The sequence below is a fragment of the Oncorhynchus masou genome, chromosome 32, assembly GCF_036934945.1.
Source record: "Oncorhynchus masou masou isolate Uvic2021 chromosome 32, UVic_Omas_1.1, whole genome shotgun sequence".
In the NCBI taxonomy this organism is placed as follows: domain Eukaryota; kingdom Metazoa; phylum Chordata; class Actinopteri; order Salmoniformes; family Salmonidae; genus Oncorhynchus; species Oncorhynchus masou.
The window spans coordinates 19523424-19545047 of NC_088243.1; the positions used below are offsets into that span (position 1 = coordinate 19523424).

Here is a 21624-nt window from a genome sequence, read left to right on the forward strand (position 1 = left end):
GTGTTCCTAATCTCAGCTTGTTACCTGTATAAAAGACACCTCTCCACAGAAGCAATCAATCAATCAGATTCCAAACTCACCTCTCCAGTTTGCCAATGAACATCTGAATGATTCAGAGGATAACTGGGTGAAAGTGTTGTGGTCAGATGAGACCACAATGGAGCTCTTTGGCATCAACTCAACGCGCTGTGTTTGGAGGAGGAGGAATGCTGCCTATGACCCCAAGAACACCATCCCCACCGTCAAACATGGAGGTGGAAACATTATGCTAAGGGGGTGTTTTTCCGCTAAGGGGGCAGGACAACTTTACTGCATCAAAGGGACGATGGACAGGGCCATGTACTGTCAAATCTTGGGTGAGAACCTCCTTCCCTCAGCCAGGGCATTGAAAATGGGTCGTGGATGGATATTCCAGCATGACAATGACGCAAAGCACACGGCCAAGGCAATAAAGGAGGTCAACCTCGAAACCTTAATGACTTGGAGAAGATCTGCAAAGAGGAGTGAGACAAAATCCCTCCTGAGATGTGTGCAAAACCTGGTGGCCAACTACAAGAAACGTTTGATCTCTGTGATTGCCGACAAGGGTTTTGCCACCAAGTACTATGTCATGTTTTGCAGAGTCATCAAATACTTATTTCCCTCATTAAAATGCAAATCAATTTATAACATTTTTGACGTGTTTTTCTGGATTTTTGTTGTTGTTATTCTGTCTCTCACTGTTCAAATAAACCTACCATTAAAATTATAGACTAATCATTTCTTTGTCAGTGGGCAAACGTACCAAATCAGCAGTGGATCAAATACTTTTTTCCCTCACTGTATGTTGCTGCTACTGTTTATTATCTATCCTGTTGCCTAGTTACTTTCCCCCTACCTATACAGTATGTACATATCTCCAACAATAACCCTGTACCCCTGCACATCGACTTGGTACTGGTACCCCGTGTATATAGTTAGCGTTACTCATTGTATATTTATTCCTTGTGTTATTATTTTTTTCCTCTGCATTGTTGGGAAGGGCAAGTAAGTAAGAATTTCACTGTTAGTCTACACCTGTTGTTTATGAAGCATGTGACAAATAATATTGGATTTGACTTCATATTGGGAATGGTGAGTTGTTAGCATCTTTTGTATAGCCTCTGTAACTTTATCACCCATCATTTGTCATGATTCATTCATGATTTTTGTTAATCATTGCCTTATCAGGATTCATTAAGAAGTGTTCAGAAACATCTCATTTACTCACATCTCATTTATTCACTCAAATACAATTATCATTCATTATTAAGTTTCTATTGGAAAAACATAACACGCAACCAAAACAAACTGCAAATGCATCCAACAAGCTTGATGTAGTCATTGCCTATACACTATAAGTCAATTTGTCCAAATAGTTATGTCGTCTTCAAACGGAGGGACTAGATATATAAAGAGCTTTCATTTGTAAGCGGTACATTCTGTACTGTCGCTTCATATAAAAGACTTGATCTCAAATCCAAAATGCTCCAGTATAGAGTAAAATGTACAGTTAGTGCATTCATCTTAATATATCTAGGTGGGACAACCATATATCGCAGTCATAGTAGGTATATTTTTCCTCCATAAAGTAGCCACCTCCAAAGTCAGTGCAATATGGATTTACATTTGAGTCATTTAGCAGATGCTCTTATCCAGAGCGATTTACAGTTAGTGCATTCATCTTTAGATAGCTAGGTGGGACAACCACATATCTAAGCAAATTTTCCTCAATAAAGTAGCTCTCAGCAAAGTCAGTGCTATATGCACCAAAATCAAACAGATCAGGACTATAGACTTGTGGCAGCAGCCTCCTCTGCCTTCTTCTGTCTGCTGATGTTCTGCTGGCTCCCAATAGTTGGATCTACCCTGATATACGATGACCTCGGCGGAGCGATGTTGGTCACCTCATGGCACTCAGCGAAGAGAAGTCTCTTGTTGGCCTGCCGTACTTTAAGCACCTTCTGTAACCGCTTGCCCAACAGATAGAACATCTCCAGGATGCACATGAAGATGCAGACGGCTGACGAGACCACCATGAAGATGGTGAAGATCTTCTTCTCCGTGGGCCTGGATATGTAGCAGTCCACTGTGTTTGGGCAAGGCTCCAGGGCACACTTGGAGAGACGTGGCATGTCATAGCCATGGTAGATGTAGTAGAGAATGTAAAGGAAGGCTACATCAAACCCGGCCTTGAAGATCAGGCTGACCAGGTAGGTCCACCACAGGCCTCCACGTTTCTTCCCTGGGTTGGCGTACAGGTGAGAGCCCTGGTGCTGGGAAGCGTACTTTGAATCCTTCCCCTCACGATACTTGACGTGAGCCATGACCATGAGAGATGGACAGGTGACGAAGATGAGCTGGAGGGCCCACAGGCGGATGTGTGAGATGGGGAAGATGCTGTCATAACAGACGTTGGTGCAGCCGGGCTGCCTGGTGTTGCACACAAAGTCCTTGCTCTCGTCTCCCCACACACGCTGGGCGGCCACCACGAACACCATGACACGGAACACAAACACCATGGACAGCCACACACGGCCAAACACAGTGGAGTACTTGTTGACCCCGCTGAGTAGGCTCTCTAGTGCTGACCAGTTCATCCCTGTGGCCTGTAAAATACAGAAGTCAGTCACAAGGCAAAATGGTCTCACACAGGGTTAAAACAAATCTGTCATAAATTAAATAAATACATAGACTTAAACCTGACCACAAAGACACTGGCATGGCCAATCTTCAATCCTTTTCAGTGCAGTTAAACACATTATTTTCTGTGTGATGGCATTAGTTCTCCCTTGCAACTCTGTGAGTCTTCACAAAGCAGTGTAGGCATTGACATTACTAAATTCAACACTAAAATGTCCATGAAGAAACCACACCTTTATTTACAATAGAGGAAGTCCATTTATTGTAAACCAGCACACTTTCAATGAAGGGAAGTTAGATAATTAAATTCTTGACTCATCATTTCAGGAATCTAACAAGACCTAAATGGCCTACAGTATGTGTATATGTTTTTGTGCTACGTCCTCTTTAATTGGTCCATGGAGATTAAACTAATTTTCCTTCTGATAGGATTTATCCACTCTAAATGCTTTTAGAGATTTGAAGCACAGCAATCAATTTTGAAACTGTAGGCCTTACGGAAATAAATGGAACACGTACTTTTCCATAATGTCAGTAATGACGCCATCATTTAAAATGATACCATTGTATTTATGTCTCCCACATCCACTCAGACTATTGATTATATATTTACTGTTAGAGCGTAGGCCTGTATTTGACAAGTATTCAGTATTCCAGATCGTGATTGTATTTTATTTATTTATTCATTATTACTAAAGTCTTTGCAACAACAGTACTTGCCAGTAAATGGTCATTTAAATGTGTACAGAGGTATTGCTATGTTGGTAGAAAGCAAAAGTGCGTCATCATTACATTCACATCACATCACTGAACAAACAGACGGTGATTGATTTGATGTACTTATAAAATAATGTGTCTTTCAGCGTCCTAAAAGGCGTATGTCAAATAAAATGTATTATTATCATTATTATTAAAGACATGTTAAGCACCTTGAGTATAGAACACCTAATGCGCAGAGATAATAAACATACAGTAGGAAACAGGAACGTCCCTTTTGTACAGAGCCTCTACTGTGTCAGGCCTTTCGTAACCCTGGGTCTCTGAATATTAAGTTAATTTCTCCTCAATTCCCTAAGACAACATAGTTAAGACATGCATTCATTAAAGTAGGCTGAAAATGACCTTACTTGGGATATGAACTGGGATCAGAAAAATGTAAATATTCCAGCAGAACAAACACAGCAGGAATCTATCCTCGGGTATCTCTCTGTCCTTTCTCAGAAATCCTGCTTGTGTCACATGGAAAACTACCAGCCCCAGGTGTGTGAGGAGTGAGGACTGTATACTATTGGCAGTGGTGTAGTTTTTCTACCTGCTAAACAAAGGGTGTGTGGGTGTGTTTATCTATTCATGAGGACTAAAGGAAACCACACAAGAACAGACATGTGAATCCAAGCCCACTACCTGAGAGAGAGAGAGAGAGAGAGAGAGAGAGAGAGAGAGAGAGAGAGAGAGAGAGAGAGAGAGAGAGAGAGAGAGAGAGAGAGAGATGGCTGTGGACTGTGAGCGCGTCTTAGGCCTACTGTAAGCAGTAAGACTAATATGGCATTTCACACATGTGGAATCCTAAGATTCAGTGGAGGCTGATGGGAGAAGCTATAGGATGATGAGCTCATTGTAATGGCTGGAATGGAATTAAATGGAACGGTATCAAACACATCAAACATACGGAAACCACATTTGTTCCATTCCAGCCATTACAATGAACATGTCCAGCTATCGCTCCTCCCACCAGCCTCCACTGTTAAGATTGGGTAACACAGAATGATGACCTCTATGGCATTTTTAATTTAAAAAAAATGTCATCTTTATTCAAGTCAGTTAACTTAAGAACAAATTCTTATTTACAATGATGGCCTATGTAGGCCTATTTCATTATCGCAAATCGCTATGGTAATTAATGCATCTACTAGATTTATTGTCAAGGCAGACTTTCTTTGTATCGTGTCAGAATTGGTCAAACATGCAATATCCTCTATCACCATCAAGGTCTGTCATTGAATTAACATGGAATAATCCCCAAAACGATGTTGTATTCTTTCTCCAAATGACTGTGACTCCCTCTAGTGTTGAGAACCTGAATGAAAATGCTCACCATATTTTTTCCCAACATACACGTTGACGTCACGTACGTCACGTGGTCTAATACCAAGCCGCTAGCAAGCTAACGCTTTTTAGCACTGCTGTCAACAAACGGATATGTTGCTTCTTTCGACCAGTTTTTCATCGATTTTTCATTGAAGACGTCAATCATCAGCTTTTTGTAAGTAACTAGGCAGTTGCCTAAACATCAGGCACGTCTTTGTTAGCTAGCTAACGTTAGTTTTATCTGCTGCGTTGACAACGTGCTAGCTAACCTAGCTTGACTCCCAAATACTGTCGCCATCTATGTCAAATGGCTAATTTATTAGATTAACCTCTAGCAAGCAAATAACTAGCTCGCTATGATGGCTAAATGCAAGTGCTTCTGCAATAGCTACGTGTATAGCTATTATTGCATCATGTATAATATGTAATCATTGCATTTACTGTATTGAACTATTCTTGCCAGAGACAGACAGTGATAGGGACAAAGAGAGAGAGAGCTGTAATGTTTGTAAATACATGGTATTGTTCCTCTTCTATGAGCTGAATGAAACTTTAATGTAAAACATGTATTTTCTATTGTTAAAGTACGTTTAGGCTTCACAGCATTGTTCCTCAACGTGGCTTTAATGTATACACTATGATTTCGCCTAATGCTTTGTTTTACAGGTCAAGAGCTCTTTGTGAGCAGCAGGAGCCCTAGGCTGTGCCACTGTAGAGAGAAGAATCAATGGTGTGCAGAGTTGCCACACCGCCTTGTGCACGCTGGATGAACGCAACGTTACTCAGCACACAACGGTTGGTTTGTTTCACTCATTGATTTTCTCAGTGTTATTCAACATGTTAGGCCTATTTCATTATCGCAACTCAAAATGACATGAGAGGTGTAATACAACGTTACAGACATTACATCGTATGGACTCTTTTATATAGCCTGAATTGATTCAGTGCTGTACCCTATCCTACTTTGCAGCTAGTCTATTACCTGTTAGTATTTGGGCTGTGTTGCTGATAAAAACCATTCCTCCCTGTGACTGTTACCGTCCTGTGAATTATATGTTTTCAGGCAGCACATTTATGGCGTTTGCGAGGGTGCCGCACTGTGGAGACTTTTGCCAGGCACAGCACCAGCACCTGTGAGCAGCCTGCAGCCAAACATATGAAGAAATACCCCACCAGAAGTCAACCAGTACTCCTGGAGAGAGAGAGGCTGATATTTCTCCAAGTATATGGCTTGGATTGAGCTAATCCAGCCACTAAACAACCACTAAATAATTCCTGAATGGGCTAGTTGGGATTTAAAATCTAAAGGGATACCCCTTTTCTTTCTTTTGTTTCCTTTTCATATTCCACTTTTTATTTACTTTTGCCCCATTCTCCATAGCCTATATCTTTCAATAACCACCTGTATACCCAATCTAGCTACCATTTTGGAGTACTTTTCTCTACTACTCTACTGTACACCCTCTCCTGGAAGACTGCCTTCTGTCTGTCAAGATGAATCGTCCCGCCCCTGTTGAGATCTCCCATGACTGTATGAAGTTTCTGATCACCCACAATCCCACCAACTCCCAGCTGGTGAAGTTTATAGAGGTACGGTATCATTGACTCCTACTAATACATATCTCTTATGCTTTGAATTTACATGAAGCATTGTGTTATTTGGTTTATAGAGTTCTTATATGTTAAACCACATTTGGAATGAACTGAAAAACAAAGTGTGTTGAATGATTACTTACTAAACTAAAATCACTTCTCTATTATAGGATCTGAAGGCTTTTGGAGTGCAGACACTGGTCAGAGTTTGTGATGCCACTTACGACAAAACCCCTGTGGAGCAGGAAGGCATCACTGTTGTGGTGAAACAACCGCTCTGTTCTGCCACTATCTTAACCTGTTAGACCTTAAAATTTGGTTGGAGTTGATTCAGGCATTTCTGTTGTATCTGCATGATATCTAGGCCTGTCCTTTTCCTAATGATGGAGGTAGCATGAAAGCATTAGGCCTATCAATTACCCTACCTAAACAATGAATCCTTTAACAGCCTAATTCCAACCATATGTTCTCTCCAAACAGGATTGGCCCTTTGATGATGGTTCTTCACCCCCTGAACAAGTCGTTGATGACTGGCTCAACCTCCTGAAGTGTAAATTCAGAGAGGAACCCGGTTGTTGCATTGCAGTGCATTGTGTGGCGGGGTTGGGTCGGTGAGTTGTCTACATATTGTATCTTCTCCTTCCTTCGAATGTCTGCTAGCCACCAACTCAAAGCAGTGTTTAGTGAATGTGGTTATTTAGTGAAGGAGGGGTATTTTTTATTACACCAACTTTCCCATCTCTACAGTACACTTGATGTGATTTGATATAATTTCTTCCCAGAGCCCCAGTCCTGGTAGCGTTGGCGTTGATTGAGTGTGGGATGGAGTATGAAGATGCTGTTCACTTTATAAGACAGTAAGTTATATAATAATTTGGTGGGTGCTTATAATTTGTTATATTTCATACATGTTCAAGTGTGCATTATGCATGTGTGAATTGAAAATACGTTTCAGCATACTTCAACCATTTTTCTGAATACTAACAAATGAATAATAATTTTCATAAATTATCATATCTTCTCGCTACTGTGATTAAAAATGAAGATGATATAAGTTATGGTGAGGTGATTCCTGAATACGCCAGTGTGACATTTAAAATGCCATCAAAATGCAAAAACCATCAGAAATCATCAAAATGCCATTTTGTCTGTGTTTCTTCTCTCAGAAAGAGACGTGGAGCCTTCAACTCAAAACAACTAATGTACCTCGAAAACTACAAGCCCAAGATGCGTCTCCGCTTCAAAGATGCTAATGGACAAAATTGCTGCATTCAGTAAGAAGATAAGCGGTATTGTCAAGATTTACTCAACAAAGAAACTGACTACTATAAGAAAAGTTATTGATTATACTCAAATAAGAAAAAAATATACTGAAAGAAAAAAAAGTTATTGATTACCAGTCTAAATAGTAACATTTAATTTGATCAAAGTAAACAATGTGAAAAGACCAGTTAGAGATTAATCTGAGTTGTTAGCACTGCTGTTTTCCTCAACTACTGTAGTGATTCATTAAAGCAAGATGTTTAAAATTGTTCCTTGTTGTTGGTGGTGTGATAATGTATGAGTTGTGTAAAGGCTGAAATCTGTTTTTGTTTAACAGCCTTTGATAATATTACATATTTAAAAAAAAGAAAAAAAAGATCAAGGACGAGCACAAATCTGCATAAATACTGTATTTACCTGGTATTTCCTACAAAATTCTGTGGTAGAAATGAATTATAACTTCTCAACATATTTGGGTAACTGCCTGGTACCACATGGGGATTGCTGTATTTGAATTACTCATGAATCAACATGTAATTTAGGCCTATAGGTATTACCATGTAATTTCAGAGTAAATACCCTAATTTTATTTCAGTTTTTGTGCTGTAAATAAGAGTGTAACGTGATCATGTTTTGGATGATGAGCACCACCACTACAATATGTAGGCCTACACACATTAGAAAACCTCAAATAAATTAAGTTAATACAGTTCATTTGATGAATTCGTGTTTTTTTTGTCAGACCTGAACGATCCAATGAATCGTTTCCCGTCCCCTGCAACTAACTGTTCAGAGACATGATTGCAACTCCAACAACTCATTTCACAGTATGGACACAAGATGACACTGACGTTCCATTTAAAACTGCATCATCCGTTTGAAACAGCTCATGTGAACAAAGTTGGCTTCGATGTGTTAAAACAACTGGACTGAAGGAAGAATGCTCTGGTAGCCTATTTTATTACATTCATCAGTATTTTAATTATAGTCCTAGTTAAGAATATAATTATCAGAAAATATAACAGAACTACAGTCGGAGAGTTTCCTTTGCCTGTCATGGCGTTTGTAGCTGCGGTTTTCAAAGTGGGTTGCATTATCTTGTGAATTTAAAACTGTTCGCTGTTCTATTTTGATTTAGCTTGTCAAATAAACGAGGACGAGACCAGGGGCTGATAACTACATAGATTTTTCACCGAACGTCATAATGTGGCTATCCAGGCTTGAAAGTCAAAGTAACATTGTTGCGGTTGGAATGGATTTGATGTCATATTTTCTTGATATGAAGCATAAATTACTTTAGAGCGTTCTTGTTAACATTTGCAGTATTATTTCACGGATATCCATATAAAAGCAGCCGTCTTTGCTACAACAGCATTTAGCGGATTTGTCCTGGTCTTTGATTATACTATTTATTCCAGCGCGCGGGCGGTCGAACCCTCTAAAGGTAATCGGCGAATTATTTGTGGCATGAACTTTCAGTCGCTCAGCAGCAAACTCACCGAAACAACATGCCTCCCAACTACGCTGAGTGATGTTCAGTGACTATTGCGTGCCGTGATCCACTTCGCCCTCAGCGTCTAGTTATGCCTGCATCGCTGTGGGACCAAGTGTCGCTACTTTAGGACCATTACATCCGATTCTGGAGAGGGACGCACTCAACCATACCGACCAGAGAGAGTTTCTCCAAGAGATTGGCTGGGATAAACATTAATTGACTGACTAAAATCATGACGCCGGTAAGTACATTTTTAAAAATCGGATAGTTTGAGAAGTCTTGGAAAAATATATTGTGGATCGAATGAACAGATGCCTGTGAATAGCTTTAAACAAATAAGCTCTTGTATAAAATAAAACCCGTTCATTTGAATAGAATTTACATATGGATTTTGAGTGGTGGGTGAGCTCCAATACTCTCATCAATGTGAGAGATGAATAGGAAGCGGGAATAAGGCAGACTTTTAGGGTAGCCTAGGGAAGATCCCCACACAACAGTGACCGGCAATACTTGTGGTCACCCACCCAGTGACGCACATTCACCAAGACCTGTAACCTCCCTGTCAGTGTCAGTCCACCAGTAACTGTTGTCAGTGTAGGGAAGCACACACACACACACACGGCTCCAACATGGATCTCCTCATGCCTGTTAACTGGCTTTTGCTCATTATCCTAATTTCGACTTCTATAATTAGCGAGGCAGTGTAGTGGGTTGAAAGTTTCACAACTGCTTTATTCACACACATGCACATATTCCATTTGTTCTTTATCATGTCTAGCAGGGCGGTCCTATTTCTCCCTCAAACCCCTCTTCTCCTCCCTGTACTACAGAAGCCTCTTTTCGATCCTTCACAGCACCCCCATTACCTTTATTTCCACCCAGATTTGATACAACCGCTTTCATAGCTATTTATCAGACACCAGAGTTTAGAATTTGGGTGGAATAGTCAGGAAAGACACTGCTAATGGACTGTGTTGGACATTCATCATCATTGGGAGTGAGAGTGTTTTAAACATCACAGTTATTAGCATATACTCTACTGTAGTACAACACTGGTGTTTACGAGCCAAAGATCAAGTTCAGAGCCCTCTATTCACTCGGCTCAGACCAAGTGGAGTTAACTGACTGATATTGATTGTGAGCCATTTTGTACTCTCCCATCTCATGACTTGACCAGTAGCCAGTTGTAGGCTTGCAAAGACGTAGCCTGTTTAATTGACTGACTTACTGTTGTTGTTATAGTGAGAGTCCTCCTCCTCAGCTCTCATTAGTGGAAGTGAAGCATTGCATCACTGTGTAGTCGAGCTGCTGTTGTTATGAATCCAGCCATACCATGTGCCATTTGTATTGATGTGCCTTTCGGTGTTAGTCAATTACATTTCAATTCAGTCAGTTCAGTAAGTAAAGTGAAATTCCCATTACAACAGAGGAAATGTTGTTTTGAATTTCACTTTACTTACTAAATCAAAATGGAATTCAACCCAACCATGATCTCTCTAGACTAGAGGATCAAATTAGTGGCTGAACATGGATCAGACAGTGCTGGTCTCTGTGAGCTGCTCCAAGGCAGGGTCCCGTCACATCTCAGAGCTACAAATCTGATCCAGAACATAGTGGGTTCAGATCCTCCCATTCAACCTCTTGCCTTTATAGGAAACACTCCCCCCAGTTCCCCGTCTATGTGGAAACCTACTGGGCATGTATGGCAGCAGTGTGAATGGGAGGCTGTCGGCTCCATTGAATAGACTACAGATGAAGCGCAGTGTTTACAGCTACAGTGCCTTGCGAAAGTATTCGTCCCCCTTGAACTTTGCGACCTTTTGCTACATTTCAGGCTTCAAACATAAAGATATAAAACTGTATTTTTTTGTGAAGAATCAACAACAAGTGGGACACAATCATGAAGTGGAACGACATTTATTGGATATTTCAAACTTTTTTAACAAATCAAAAACTGAAAAATTGGGCGTGCAAAATTATTTAGCCCCCTTAAGTTAATACTTTGTAGCGCCACCTTTTGCTGCGATTACAGCTGTAAGTCGCTTGGGGTATGTCTCTATCAGTTTTGCACATCGAGAGACTGAAATTTTTTCCCATTCCTCCTTGCAAAACAGCTCGAGCTCAGTGAGGTTGGATGGAGAGCATTTGTGAACAGCAGTTTTCAGTTCTTTCCACAGATTCTCGATTGGATTCAGGTCTGGACTTTGACTTGGCCATTCTAACACCTGGATATGTTTATTTTTGAACCATTCCATTGTAGATTTTGCTTTATGTTTTGGATCATTGTCTTGCTGAAAGACAAATCTCCGTCCCAGTCTCAGGTCTTTTGCAGACTCCATCAGGTTTTCTTCCAGAATGGTCCTGTATTTGGCTCCATCCATCTTCCCATCAATTTTAACCATCTTCCCTGTCCCTGCTGAAGAAAAGCAGGCCCAAACCATGATGCTGCCACCACCATGTTTGACAGTGGGGATGATGTGTTCAGGGTCAACACAAAATTGAATACACTACAAGTTTGCATTTCCTGCAACAACAGGGTGATCAAATTTAAGATTCTACACCTGTAGTTTGAACAAGAAGTGTGTGTGTCTGTGTGTTGTTTGGCTGGATGCTTATTTCCCGTGGTCAGTGAGTGTCCTGTTCTTCCTATACGTGCCCTGTCACACTGACATCCTGGTCTGCTTAGTGTCACCAGGTGCCTCTTATCTCTCTCTGTCTCACACAGCCTGTTCCTTGGGAATCTAATTCATGATGTTACACCTGGCCTGGCTCTGGCTGCATTTACCAGCACACACACCCTCACCCTGGCTACGCTCCTCACGTTAACTCACTGACACCCCAACCCCTATCCTTCTACTGCCTGGTGTCGCACACCCACAAGCAGTGAGTGAGTCTCTTAGCCATGCCTGCCCTCCTGTCCGTCTGTTTGCCTGTGAAAATCCTCTCCCTTCAGCTATATGAAGAGGTTCGTCAGCATGGTGCAGCACAGCCTGGTCAGTGTGACCAAGGACAAGGCCTGGCTCCACCAGACGGTATATCCCGGGCCACAGCCACAGGAGAAAGAGAACAGGAAGGCACAGGTGCCACGCAGGGCAGCTAAGGTGACTGGCCTTATGTACTACCCACCACTGTGACCTGTATGCCCTCGTTGGCTGGCCCTCGCTTTATATTCGTCGCCAAACCCACTGGCTCCAGGTCATCTATAAGTCTTTGCTAGGTAAAGCCCCGCATTATCTCAGTTCACTGGTCACCATAGCGGATAGTGGATTGTATTTATCATCATTAGTCATTTAGGTCAACATTGGATCATTCAGAGATCCTCACTGAACTTCTGGAGAGAGTTTGCTGCACTGAAAGTAAAGGGGCTGAATAATTTTGCACGCCCAATTTTTCAGTTTTTGATTTGTTAAAAAAGTTTGAAATATCCAATAAATGTCGTTCCACTTCATGATTGTGTGCCACTTGTTGTTGATTCTTCACAAAAAAATACAGTTTTATATCTTTATGTTTGAAGCCTGAAATGTGGCAAAAGTTCGCAAAGTTCAAGGGGGCCGAATACTTTTGCAAGGCACTGTATATATTTTTTTATAATCTTTGAGAACTAACCATCACCAAAATAAAAGCTAAATAGTCAGGAGGAATTGAAAAATCCCCAAACAATGAATTTAGCCATATTGATTTTGTTGTTATGTTTGAGCAAATAAAACACTCTTACCCATGGCAAATGCATAAAATTGAAGGAAATTTGCTTTCAAACTGAAACAATTTCTCACAACTCCGTGGAGAAATGTGTAGGATTAATATTAAAAGACTCCCCCTCCCTCCACCTAAACACATTTTTGATCCAGGAAAACCCAGGCCTGTACATCCCAGACAGACAGTGAATCATGTGTTCTTGTAATTCTATTTCAATGACTTCACAGGTGAGGGGAAAATATAGTAACAAGCTATTGGCTAGGTTGGCCTGACTGTCATGGGTTCTTTTCTCTTCATCACGAAACAATACAGTGCTTCAGTACCAGAGTTTAGCCATGGGGCCTTATGTCATTTATCCATTCTGTTTATAGAATGTACTTAGTTCATCTCTAATGATGATCAGGGCTGAGGGGCAATCAACCCACCATGTCACTTTACAATCACCAATAGATAATCACCCAAGTCTATGTATCTAACAACAACTCCTGTTTTCTTTTACTGCCCAGAGAGAGTGAGACAATTGTTAGTATTGTATATAATATAACTATATTCTAATTCTGTTCTCCTTGTCCTCCACAGAGAGAGTAATCCCCTTATTAGTATTGTATATAATAGAACTATGTTATAACTCTGTTCTCCTTGTCCTCCACAGAGAGAGTAATCCCCTTATTAGTATTGTATATAATAGAACTATGTTATAACTCTGTTCTCAACAGAGAGAGTGATCCCCTTATTAGTATTGTATATAATAGAACTATGTTATAACTCTGTTCTCCTTGTCCTCCACAGAGAGAGTAATCCCCTTATTAGTATTGTATATAATAGAAATCAAATCAAATCAAATTTATTTGTCACATACACATGGTTAGCAGATGTTAATGAGAGTGTAGCGAAATGCTTGTGCTTCTAGTTCCGACAATGCAGTAATAACCAACAAGTAATCTAACTAACAATTCCTAAACTACTGTCTTATACACAGTGTAAGGGGATAAAGAATATGTACATAAGGATATATGAATGAGTGATGGTACAGAGCAGCATAGGCAAGATACAGTAGATGGTATCGAGTACAGTATATACATATGAGATGAGTATGTAAACAATGTGGCATAGTTAAAGTGGCTAGTGATACATGTATTACATAAGGATGCAGTCGATGATATAGAGTACAGTATATACGTATGCATATGAGATGAATAATGTAGGGTAAGTAACATTATATAAGGTAGCATTGTTTAAAGTGGCTAGTGATATATTTACATCATTTCCCATCAATTCCCATTATTAAAGTGGCTGGAGTTGAGTCAGTGTCAGTGTGTTGGCAGCAGCCACTCAATGTTAGTGGTGGCTGTTTAACAGTCTGATGGCCTTGAGATAGAAGCTGTTTTTCAGTCTCTCGGTCCCAGCTTTGATGCACCTGTACTGACCTCGCCTTCTGGATGATAGCGGGGTGAACAGGCAGTGGCTCGGGTGGTTGATGTCCTTGATGATCTTTATGGCCTTCCTGTAACATCGGGTGGTGTAGGTGTCCTGGAGGGCAGGTACTTTGCCCCCGGTGATGCGCTGTGCAGACCTCACTACCCTCTGGAGAGCCTTACGGTTGAGGGCGGAGCAGTTGCCGTACCAGGCGGTGATACAGCCCGCCAGGATGCTCTCGATTGTGCATCTGTAGAGGTTTGTGAGTGCTTTTGGTGACAAGCCGAATTTCTTCAGCCTCCTGAGGTTGAAGAGGCGCTGCTGCGCCTTCTTCACGATGCTGTCTGTGTGAGTGGACCAATTCAGTTTGTCTGTGATGTGTATGCCGAGGAACTTAAAACTTGCTACTCTCTCCACTACTGTTCCATCGATGTGGATAGGGGGATGTTCCCTCTGCTGTTTCCTGAAGTCCACAATCATCTCCTTAGTTTTGTTGATGTTGAGTGTGAGGTTATTTTCCTGACACCACACTCCGAGGGCCCTCACCTCCTCCCTGTAGGCCGTCTTGTCGTTGTTGGTAATCAAGCCTACCACTGTTGTGTCGTCCGCAAACTTGATGATTGAGTTGGAGGCGTGCGTGGCCACTATGTTATAACTGTTCTCCTTGTCCTCCACAGAGAGAGTAATCCCCTTATTAGTATTGTATATAATAGAACTATGTTATAACTCTGTTCTCCTTGTCCTCCACAGAGAGAGTAATCCCCTTATTAGTACTGTATATAATAGAACTATGTTATAACTCTGTTCTCCTTGTCCTCCACAGAGAGAGTAATCCCCTTATTAGTATTGTATATAATAGAACTATGTTATAACTCTGTTCTCCTTGTCCTCCACAGAGAGAGTAATCCCCTTATTAGTACTGTATATAATAGAACTATGTTATAACTCTGTTCTCCTTGTCCTCCACAGAGAGAGTAATCCCCTTTATTAGTACTGTATATAATTGAACTATGTTATAACTCTGTTCTCCTTGTCCTCCACAGAGAGAGTAATCCCATTATTAGTATTGTATATAATTGAACTATGTTATAACTCTGTTCTCCTTGTCCTCCACAGAGAGAGTAATCCCCTTATTAGTACTGTATATAATAGAACTATGTTATAACTCCTTTCTCCTTGTCCTCCACAGAGAGAGTAATCCCCTTTATTAGTACTGTATATAATAGAACTATGTTATAACTCTGTTCTCCACAGAGAGAGTAATCCCCTTATTAGTATTGTATATAATTGAACTATGTTATAACTCTGTTCTCCTTGTCCTCCACAGAGAGAGTAATCCCATTATTAGTATTGTATATAATTGAACTATGTTATAACTCTGTTCTCCTTGTCCTCCACAGAGAGAGTAATCCCCTTATTAGTACTGTATATAATAGAACTATGTTATAACTCCTTTCTCCTTGTCCTCCACAGAGAGAGTAATCCCCTTTATTAGTACTGTATATAATAGAACTATGTTATAACTCTGTTCTCCACAGAGAGAGTAATCCCCTTATTAGTATTGTATATAATATAACTATGTTATAACTCTGTTCTCCTTGTCCTCCACAGAGAGAGTAATCCCATTATTAGTATTGTATATAATTGAACTATGTTATAACTCTGTTCTCCTTGTCCTCCACAGAGAGAGTAATCCCCTTTATTAGTACTGTATATAATAGAACTATGTTATAACTCTGTTCTCCACAGAGAGAGTGATCCCCTTTGACCACCTGATGTATGAGCACCTGCAGGAGTGGGGTCCCAGGAGGATGGAGGTCAGGTTCTACCTGAGGCACGAAGACTCCCCCTCAGAGAGCAGCGACCAGGGTGGGTGACTTGGCCTTGGTAGACCTTGCCTGGTCCCAGATCTGGTTGTGCTCTTGCAAACTCTGTTACTGTCTCTTTCCAGGTTTTCATCCAATTTTTTTACGCAAGTAATGTTGTACAAAAAAAAAACGTTATGACAGGCCTGATGGAAACAGAACATTTGTCGGTAAATTTTCTAAATGTCGACAAAATACGCTAGACAAGGTGGGATTTTTTTGTCTGTAAAATGCATTATGCGAGAAATGTCGGTGGAAACACTTTTATGTGCAAATATTGATATAAAACCATCATATAGAAGTAAACTTGGAGTCACACGATAACATGTTGTGTGGTCCTCCCGCCTGACTGTGGCCCAATCAGGGGTGGAGGGCAGGGAGACTGCGATCTGACTGGGGGTGTAAAAAAGGCCTGGGAAGTTGGAACTGGCCTCTGTGAATGAATTAGCCTGTAGTGAAGAGAGGAGCTTTACCACTGTTCACTATTTCTTATCACATTAGCTATCTATACTATAGACTAGGTATTCCCAAACTGGGGTGCGCGCAATGCCGTCGGGGGTTTGCCAAATAGAAATGTGATTCATATTTTTACAAATATATATATTCTGTTGCACAGTCACTTTATTCCTCGTTATACAGTTGAAGTCGGAAGTTTACATACACCTTAGCCAAATACATTTAAACTCAGTTTTTCACAATTCCTGACATTTAATAAGAAAATCCCTGTCTTAGGTCAGTTAGGATCAACACTTTATTTAAGAATGTGAAATGTCATAATAATAATAATAATAATAATAATAATAGAGAGAAGAATTTATTTCAGCTTTTATTTCTTTCATCACATTCCTAGTGGGTCAGAAGTTTACATACACACAATTAGTGTTTGGTAGCATTGCCTTTACATTCTTTAACTTGGGTCAAATGTTTCGGGTCGCCTTCCACAAGCTTCCTACAATAAGTTGGGTGAATTTTGGCCCATTCCTCCTGAGAGAGCTGGTGTAACTGAGTCAGGTTTGTAGGCCTACTTGCTCGCACACGCTTTTTCAGTTCTGCCCCCAAATTTTCTATAGGATTGAGGTCAGGGCTTTGTGATGGCCACTCCAATACCACGACTTTGTTGTCTTTAAGCCATTTTGCCAAAATCTTTGTAAGTATGCTTGGGATCATTGTCCATTTGGAAGACCCATTTGCAAACCAAGCTTTAACTTCCTGACTGATGTCTTGAGATGTTTCTTCAATATATCCACATAATTTTCCTCCCTCATGATGCCATCTTTCACGCTTAACTGCCTTTGAATGGGTTATGGTAGTAGGTGCCAGGCTCACCTGTTTGTGTCAAGAACTGCAACAATGCTGGGTTTTTTACGCTCAATAGCTTGTATCAAGAATGGGCCACCACCCAAAGGATATCCAGCCAACTTGACACAACTGGGGGAAGCATTGGAGTCAACATGGGCCAGAATCCCTCTGGAACGGTTTCGAAACCATAGAGTCCATGCACCGACGGATTTAGACTCTTCTGAGGCCAAAAGGGGGTGCAGCTCAATATTAGGAAGATGTTCCTAATTTTTTGTACACTGTGTATATTGTTAATGCTGTACTGCTATGTATCCATGCTGTGTTAGTGACTAGTTGTCTGCACAGTGTCTGATGTGTTTGTCCTTGTTTCCAATGCAGGGAGCCAGCTCTCTCAGGAACAGTCCAACAGAGGCAGTGGAGGGAGCTCCGACCAGTCATGTGAGGAAAGGGTAAGTCCTCACAACACACAAAAAAACAACAACACACACACTGCAGTAAATCACCTAGCCAAACACACTTCCTGGCATAATGCCTGCCTGCGTGTGTGTGAAAGGGAAGGAAGGCTGTATGACGTCATGAATTGACATTTCAAGTCCTAATAATTCCTATCCATAGGGCCAAATAGGCACCAGAGAGTTTTTACTGTAATGCCAAGCACTTCCTTGGTCACTCACGCCTAGAGATTTCATAGTGGGTCACTAAAACTCTGTGTGTTTGTGAGTCAAATCAAATCAAATTTTATTTGTCACATACACATGGTTAGCAGATGTTAATGCAAGTGTAGCGAAATGCTTGTGCTTCTAGTTCTGACAATGCGGTAATAACCAACAAGTAATCTAACTAACAATTCCAAAACTACTGTCTTATACACACAAGTGTAGGGGGATAAAGAATCTGTACATAAAGATATATGAATGAGTGATGGTACAGAGCGGCATAGGCAAGTTACAGCAGATGGTATCGAGTACAGTATATACATATGAGATGAGTATGTAAACAAAGTGGCGTAGTTAAAGTGGCTAGTGATACATGTATTACATAAAGATGCAGTAGATGATATAGAGTACAGTATATACGTATACATATGAGATGAATAATGTAGGGTATGTAAACATTATATTAGGTAGCATTGTTTAAAGTGGCTAGTGATATATTTTACATCCCATCAATTCCTATTATTAAAGTGGCTGGAGTTGAGTCAGTGTGTTGGCAGTAGCCACTCAATGTTAGTGGTGGCTGTTTAACAGTCTGATGGCCTTGAGATAGAAGCTGTTTTTCAGTCTCTCGGTCCCAGCTTTGATGCACCTGTACTGACCTCGCCTTCTGGATGATAGCGGGGTGAACAGGCAGTGGCTCGGGTGGTTGTTGTCCTTGATGATCTTTATGGCCTTCCTGTAACATCGGGTGGTGTAGGTGTCCTGGAGGGCAGGTAGTTTGCCCCCGGTGATGCGTTGTGTGAAATGACTAGTGTTACACGTGTTCTGCGGTTGTGAGGCCAGTTGGATATATTGCCAAATTCTCTAAAACAACGTTGGTGGCTTATTGTAGAGAAATTAACATTACATTCTTTGGCAACAGCTCAGGTGGACATTCCTGCAGTCAGTATGCCAATTACAGGCTCCTTCAACTTGAGACATCTGTGGTGTTTTGTGACATACAGTAACTGCACATTTTAGAGTGTCCCTATTGTCTCCAGCACAAGTTGCACCTGTGTAATGATCTTGATGTTTAATCAGCTTCTTGATATGCCACACCTGTCAGGTGGATAGATTATCTTGGCAAATGAGAAATGCTCACCAATAGGGATGTAAACAAATTAGTGCACAACATTTAAGAAAAAAAGCTTTTTGTGCGTATGGAACATTTCTGGGATCTTTTGTTTCAGCTCATGAAACATGGGACCAACACTTTACATGTTGTGTTTATATTTTTGTTTGGTATATACAGAAAGTATTCAGACCCCTTGACTGTTTCCACATTTTGTTATGTTACAGCCTTATTCTAAAATTGATTCTGATGCTCAAGTCTCAGTCTTATCTGAGGGCCTCTATTTTGTACCTACATGTACAGATAAACCATTCGATACGAAAGTAGATCTGTTGAATTTTTTTTGCAAGATTCAATTTAAGCATGTGTTTTCGCAAAACACTGATCCGGACCTAGTAACACATCAAAGAACTGGTACCCATTTTAAGCCCAAAATCAAATTCTGTCCCATGGTTAACAACTCCTCGATTAATACCTATTGTAGGTTAATCGAACAAGAAGCCATGTCAGTATATACAAGACAAACAAACCACATTCAGAAGAATCTCACTAGAACAGAAGAACTGGCACTCAATGAATTAATGAAAGATGCATCTTTGGTTATAAAACCTGCAGACAAGGGGGGGGCTGTGGTTGTTTTAGACTATTCAATATATAAAGAAGAATTTCAGAGACAACTCAGCAATGAACGTTTCTATAGAAAACCGAGTGTTGATCCCACACAGGTGTTCCAAAGGGAAATATGCTCTAATCTGGAGCCCTATTAAACAACCTGATCTCAAAACCTGAATATGAATATCTTTGCTGCAAATGTGCCATACGTTCATGCTTATACATTTTAGAAAAGACTATAGACTTAATAAACAAGATCTCACCAATAACGGGTTTAAAAGAAGACTGTATTCTGGTCACATTAGATGTCGAGAGTCTATATACCAGCATTCCCCATGTGGGGTGGCTGGCAGCACTAGCACACTATTTGGGAGACAGAGATACTAATGAATATCCACCAACAAACTTCATTCTAGAGCTGAATATGTTTTGACATACAACTATTTCAGGTTTGATGATGAATACTACCTCCAAACGAATGGAACATCGATGGGCTCCACATTTGCTCCGAGTTATGTTAACCTCTATATATGTCTTTTTGAAGAACGTTTTGTTAATAATGAAAACGAGAATGTATTTTTGAATAAAATCCTGAAGTGGTATCGATATATTGACATGTTTTGTATATGGGAAGGAACTGAAGAACTGTCAGATTTTATGGCACTACTCAATGACATTGACCCTAATCTCAAATTCACCATTGAACGTGACACTCAACGTGTTCATTATCTCGATATGTGGATTGAGAAATCAAATGGAACCCTGTTTACAACTCTGTATAGAAAAGAAACAGACAGAAATACTCTATTACAGGGGGACAGCTTCCACCCTGAGCCATTAAAAAGAGGACTTCACGAAGGCTGTGAGGCCTATATGTAAGCTTATTAAATATCAGTGATACTATCAAGAGCAGTGTGTGGTTTCCTTTTTCCTTCATCTTGTTCAATTGTTGCCATGCACCTGCAGGGTAAGATTGCTTAGATGTGCGAGTGCAAATATCACATTTGCCTAAGTAATCAGACCCTTTACTCAGTACCTTGTTGAAGCACATTTGGCAGCGATTACAGCCTCGAGTCTTCTTGGGTATGATGCTTCAAGCTTGGCGCACCTGTATTTGGGAAGTTTCTCGCGTTCTACACTGCAGATCCTCTCAAGCTCTGTCAGGTTGGATGGGGAGTGTCGCTGCACAGCTATTTTCAGGTGTCTCCAGAGATATTTGATCGGGTTCAAGTCCCGGCTCTTGCTGGGCCACTCAAGGACATTCAGAGACGTGTCCCGAAGCCACTCCTGCTTTGTCTTGGCTGTGTACTTAGGGTTGTTGTCTTGTTGGAAGGTGAACCTTCGCCCCAGTCTGAGGTCCTGAGTGCTCTGGAGCAGGATTTCATCAAGGATCTCCCAGTACTTTGCACCATTCATCTTTCCCTCGATCCTGACTAGTCTCCCAATCCCTGACGGCAAATGTTTATTTTTTTACATTTAAAAAAAATCATCTTTTGTAGTGGAGGCAACGATTTGGTGTGTTAGAGTGCTCGAGTGAGTGTGTGCCTGTTTGTAGAGTGTAGAGGATTAGGAAAAGGCTTAGTGACAGGCATGATTACAGTTCCCTTAGAATTTGTCCATGTGTAAGCAGGAGATAAACTTACTACGGTCTGGCATCTCTGACCCATGCTGGAATTCCCACTGCTTTGTTTGGTATTATTTTTGTGTCAAATGTCAATCATTTCTGCTAGATACTGTCTCAAGGCAGTGCTCAAAAGCTATTTAATTTAGTTTCACAGTTTATGATCTGTTCCATTACAATTTACTATATAACAACTACATGATTACTGCTGCTTGGAGACGTGATTTGTTTCTCCACTTTTGATGTAG

General features: G+C 40.7%; 3 protein-coding genes across 5 annotated transcripts in view; 2 read left to right on the forward strand and 1 right to left on the reverse strand.

The window, feature by feature from the left end:
* Positions 1–1237: 1237 nt before the first annotated feature.
* Positions 1238–3935, reverse strand: gjb9a (gap junction protein beta 9a). Of its 2 annotated transcripts, none has more exons than XM_064953451.1 (2): positions 3789–3935; positions 1238–2627 (listed from the first exon to the last, which is right to left on the reverse strand). In XM_064953451.1, exon 2 carries the CDS (start codon positions 2616–2618, stop codon positions 1809–1811), a length of 810 nt encoding a protein of 269 aa, XP_064809523.1. In that variant the 5' UTR covers positions 2619–2627; positions 3789–3935; the 3' UTR covers positions 1238–1808. The 2 variants fall into 2 exon arrangements, with proteins under 2 accessions (XP_064809523.1, XP_064809524.1); XM_064953452.1 differs by lacking the exon at positions 3789–3935 and adding an exon at positions 2726–3490.
* Positions 3936–4787: 852 nt separating this feature from the next.
* On the forward strand, positions 4788–8317 carry ptp4a2a (protein tyrosine phosphatase 4A2a). The gene is made up of 7 exons (XM_064953453.1): positions 4788–4924; positions 5416–5544; positions 5813–6339; positions 6513–6605; positions 6823–6953; positions 7125–7199; positions 7509–8317. The coding sequence occupies exons 3-7, from the start codon at positions 6244–6246 to the stop codon at positions 7618–7620; spliced, it is 507 nt and encodes a 168-aa protein (XP_064809525.1). The 5' UTR covers positions 4788–4924; positions 5416–5544; positions 5813–6243; the 3' UTR covers positions 7621–8317.
* Positions 8318–9213: 896 nt separating this feature from the next.
* The window catches only part of ppp1r13ba (protein phosphatase 1, regulatory subunit 13Ba), a 45139-nt gene continuing 32728 nt past the window's right edge, over positions 9214–21624 (forward strand). For both annotated transcript variants that reach the window (XM_064953454.1, XM_064953455.1), the window contains exons 1-3: positions 9214–9341; positions 15962–16081; positions 17755–17825. In XM_064953454.1, the coding sequence (XP_064809526.1) occupies positions 15988–16081; positions 17755–17825 (165 nt within the window). In that variant the 5' untranslated portion in view covers positions 9214–9341; positions 15962–15987. The remainder of the gene's footprint in view (positions 9342–15961; positions 16082–17754; positions 17826–21624) is intronic.

What these genes read in the sequence shown, in the direction of transcription:
- gjb9a (XM_064953451.1), bottom strand. Translation starts at nt 2,618, where the DNA reads ATGAACTGGTCAGCACTAGAGAGCCTACTCAGCGGGGTCAACAAGTAC.
- ptp4a2a (XM_064953453.1), top strand. Translation starts at nt 6,244, where the DNA reads ATGAATCGTCCCGCCCCTGTTGAGATCTCCCATGACTGTATGAAGTTT. An exon ending in TGTGTGGCGGGGTTGGGTCG is followed by an intron (nt 6,954 to 7,124) that starts GTGAGTTGTCTA and finishes ATTTCTTCCCAG; the next exon opens with AGCCCCAGTCCTGGTAGCGT. An exon ending in GCTGTTCACTTTATAAGACA is followed by an intron (nt 7,200 to 7,508) that starts GTAAGTTATATA and finishes TTCTTCTCTCAG; the next exon opens with AAAGAGACGTGGAGCCTTCA.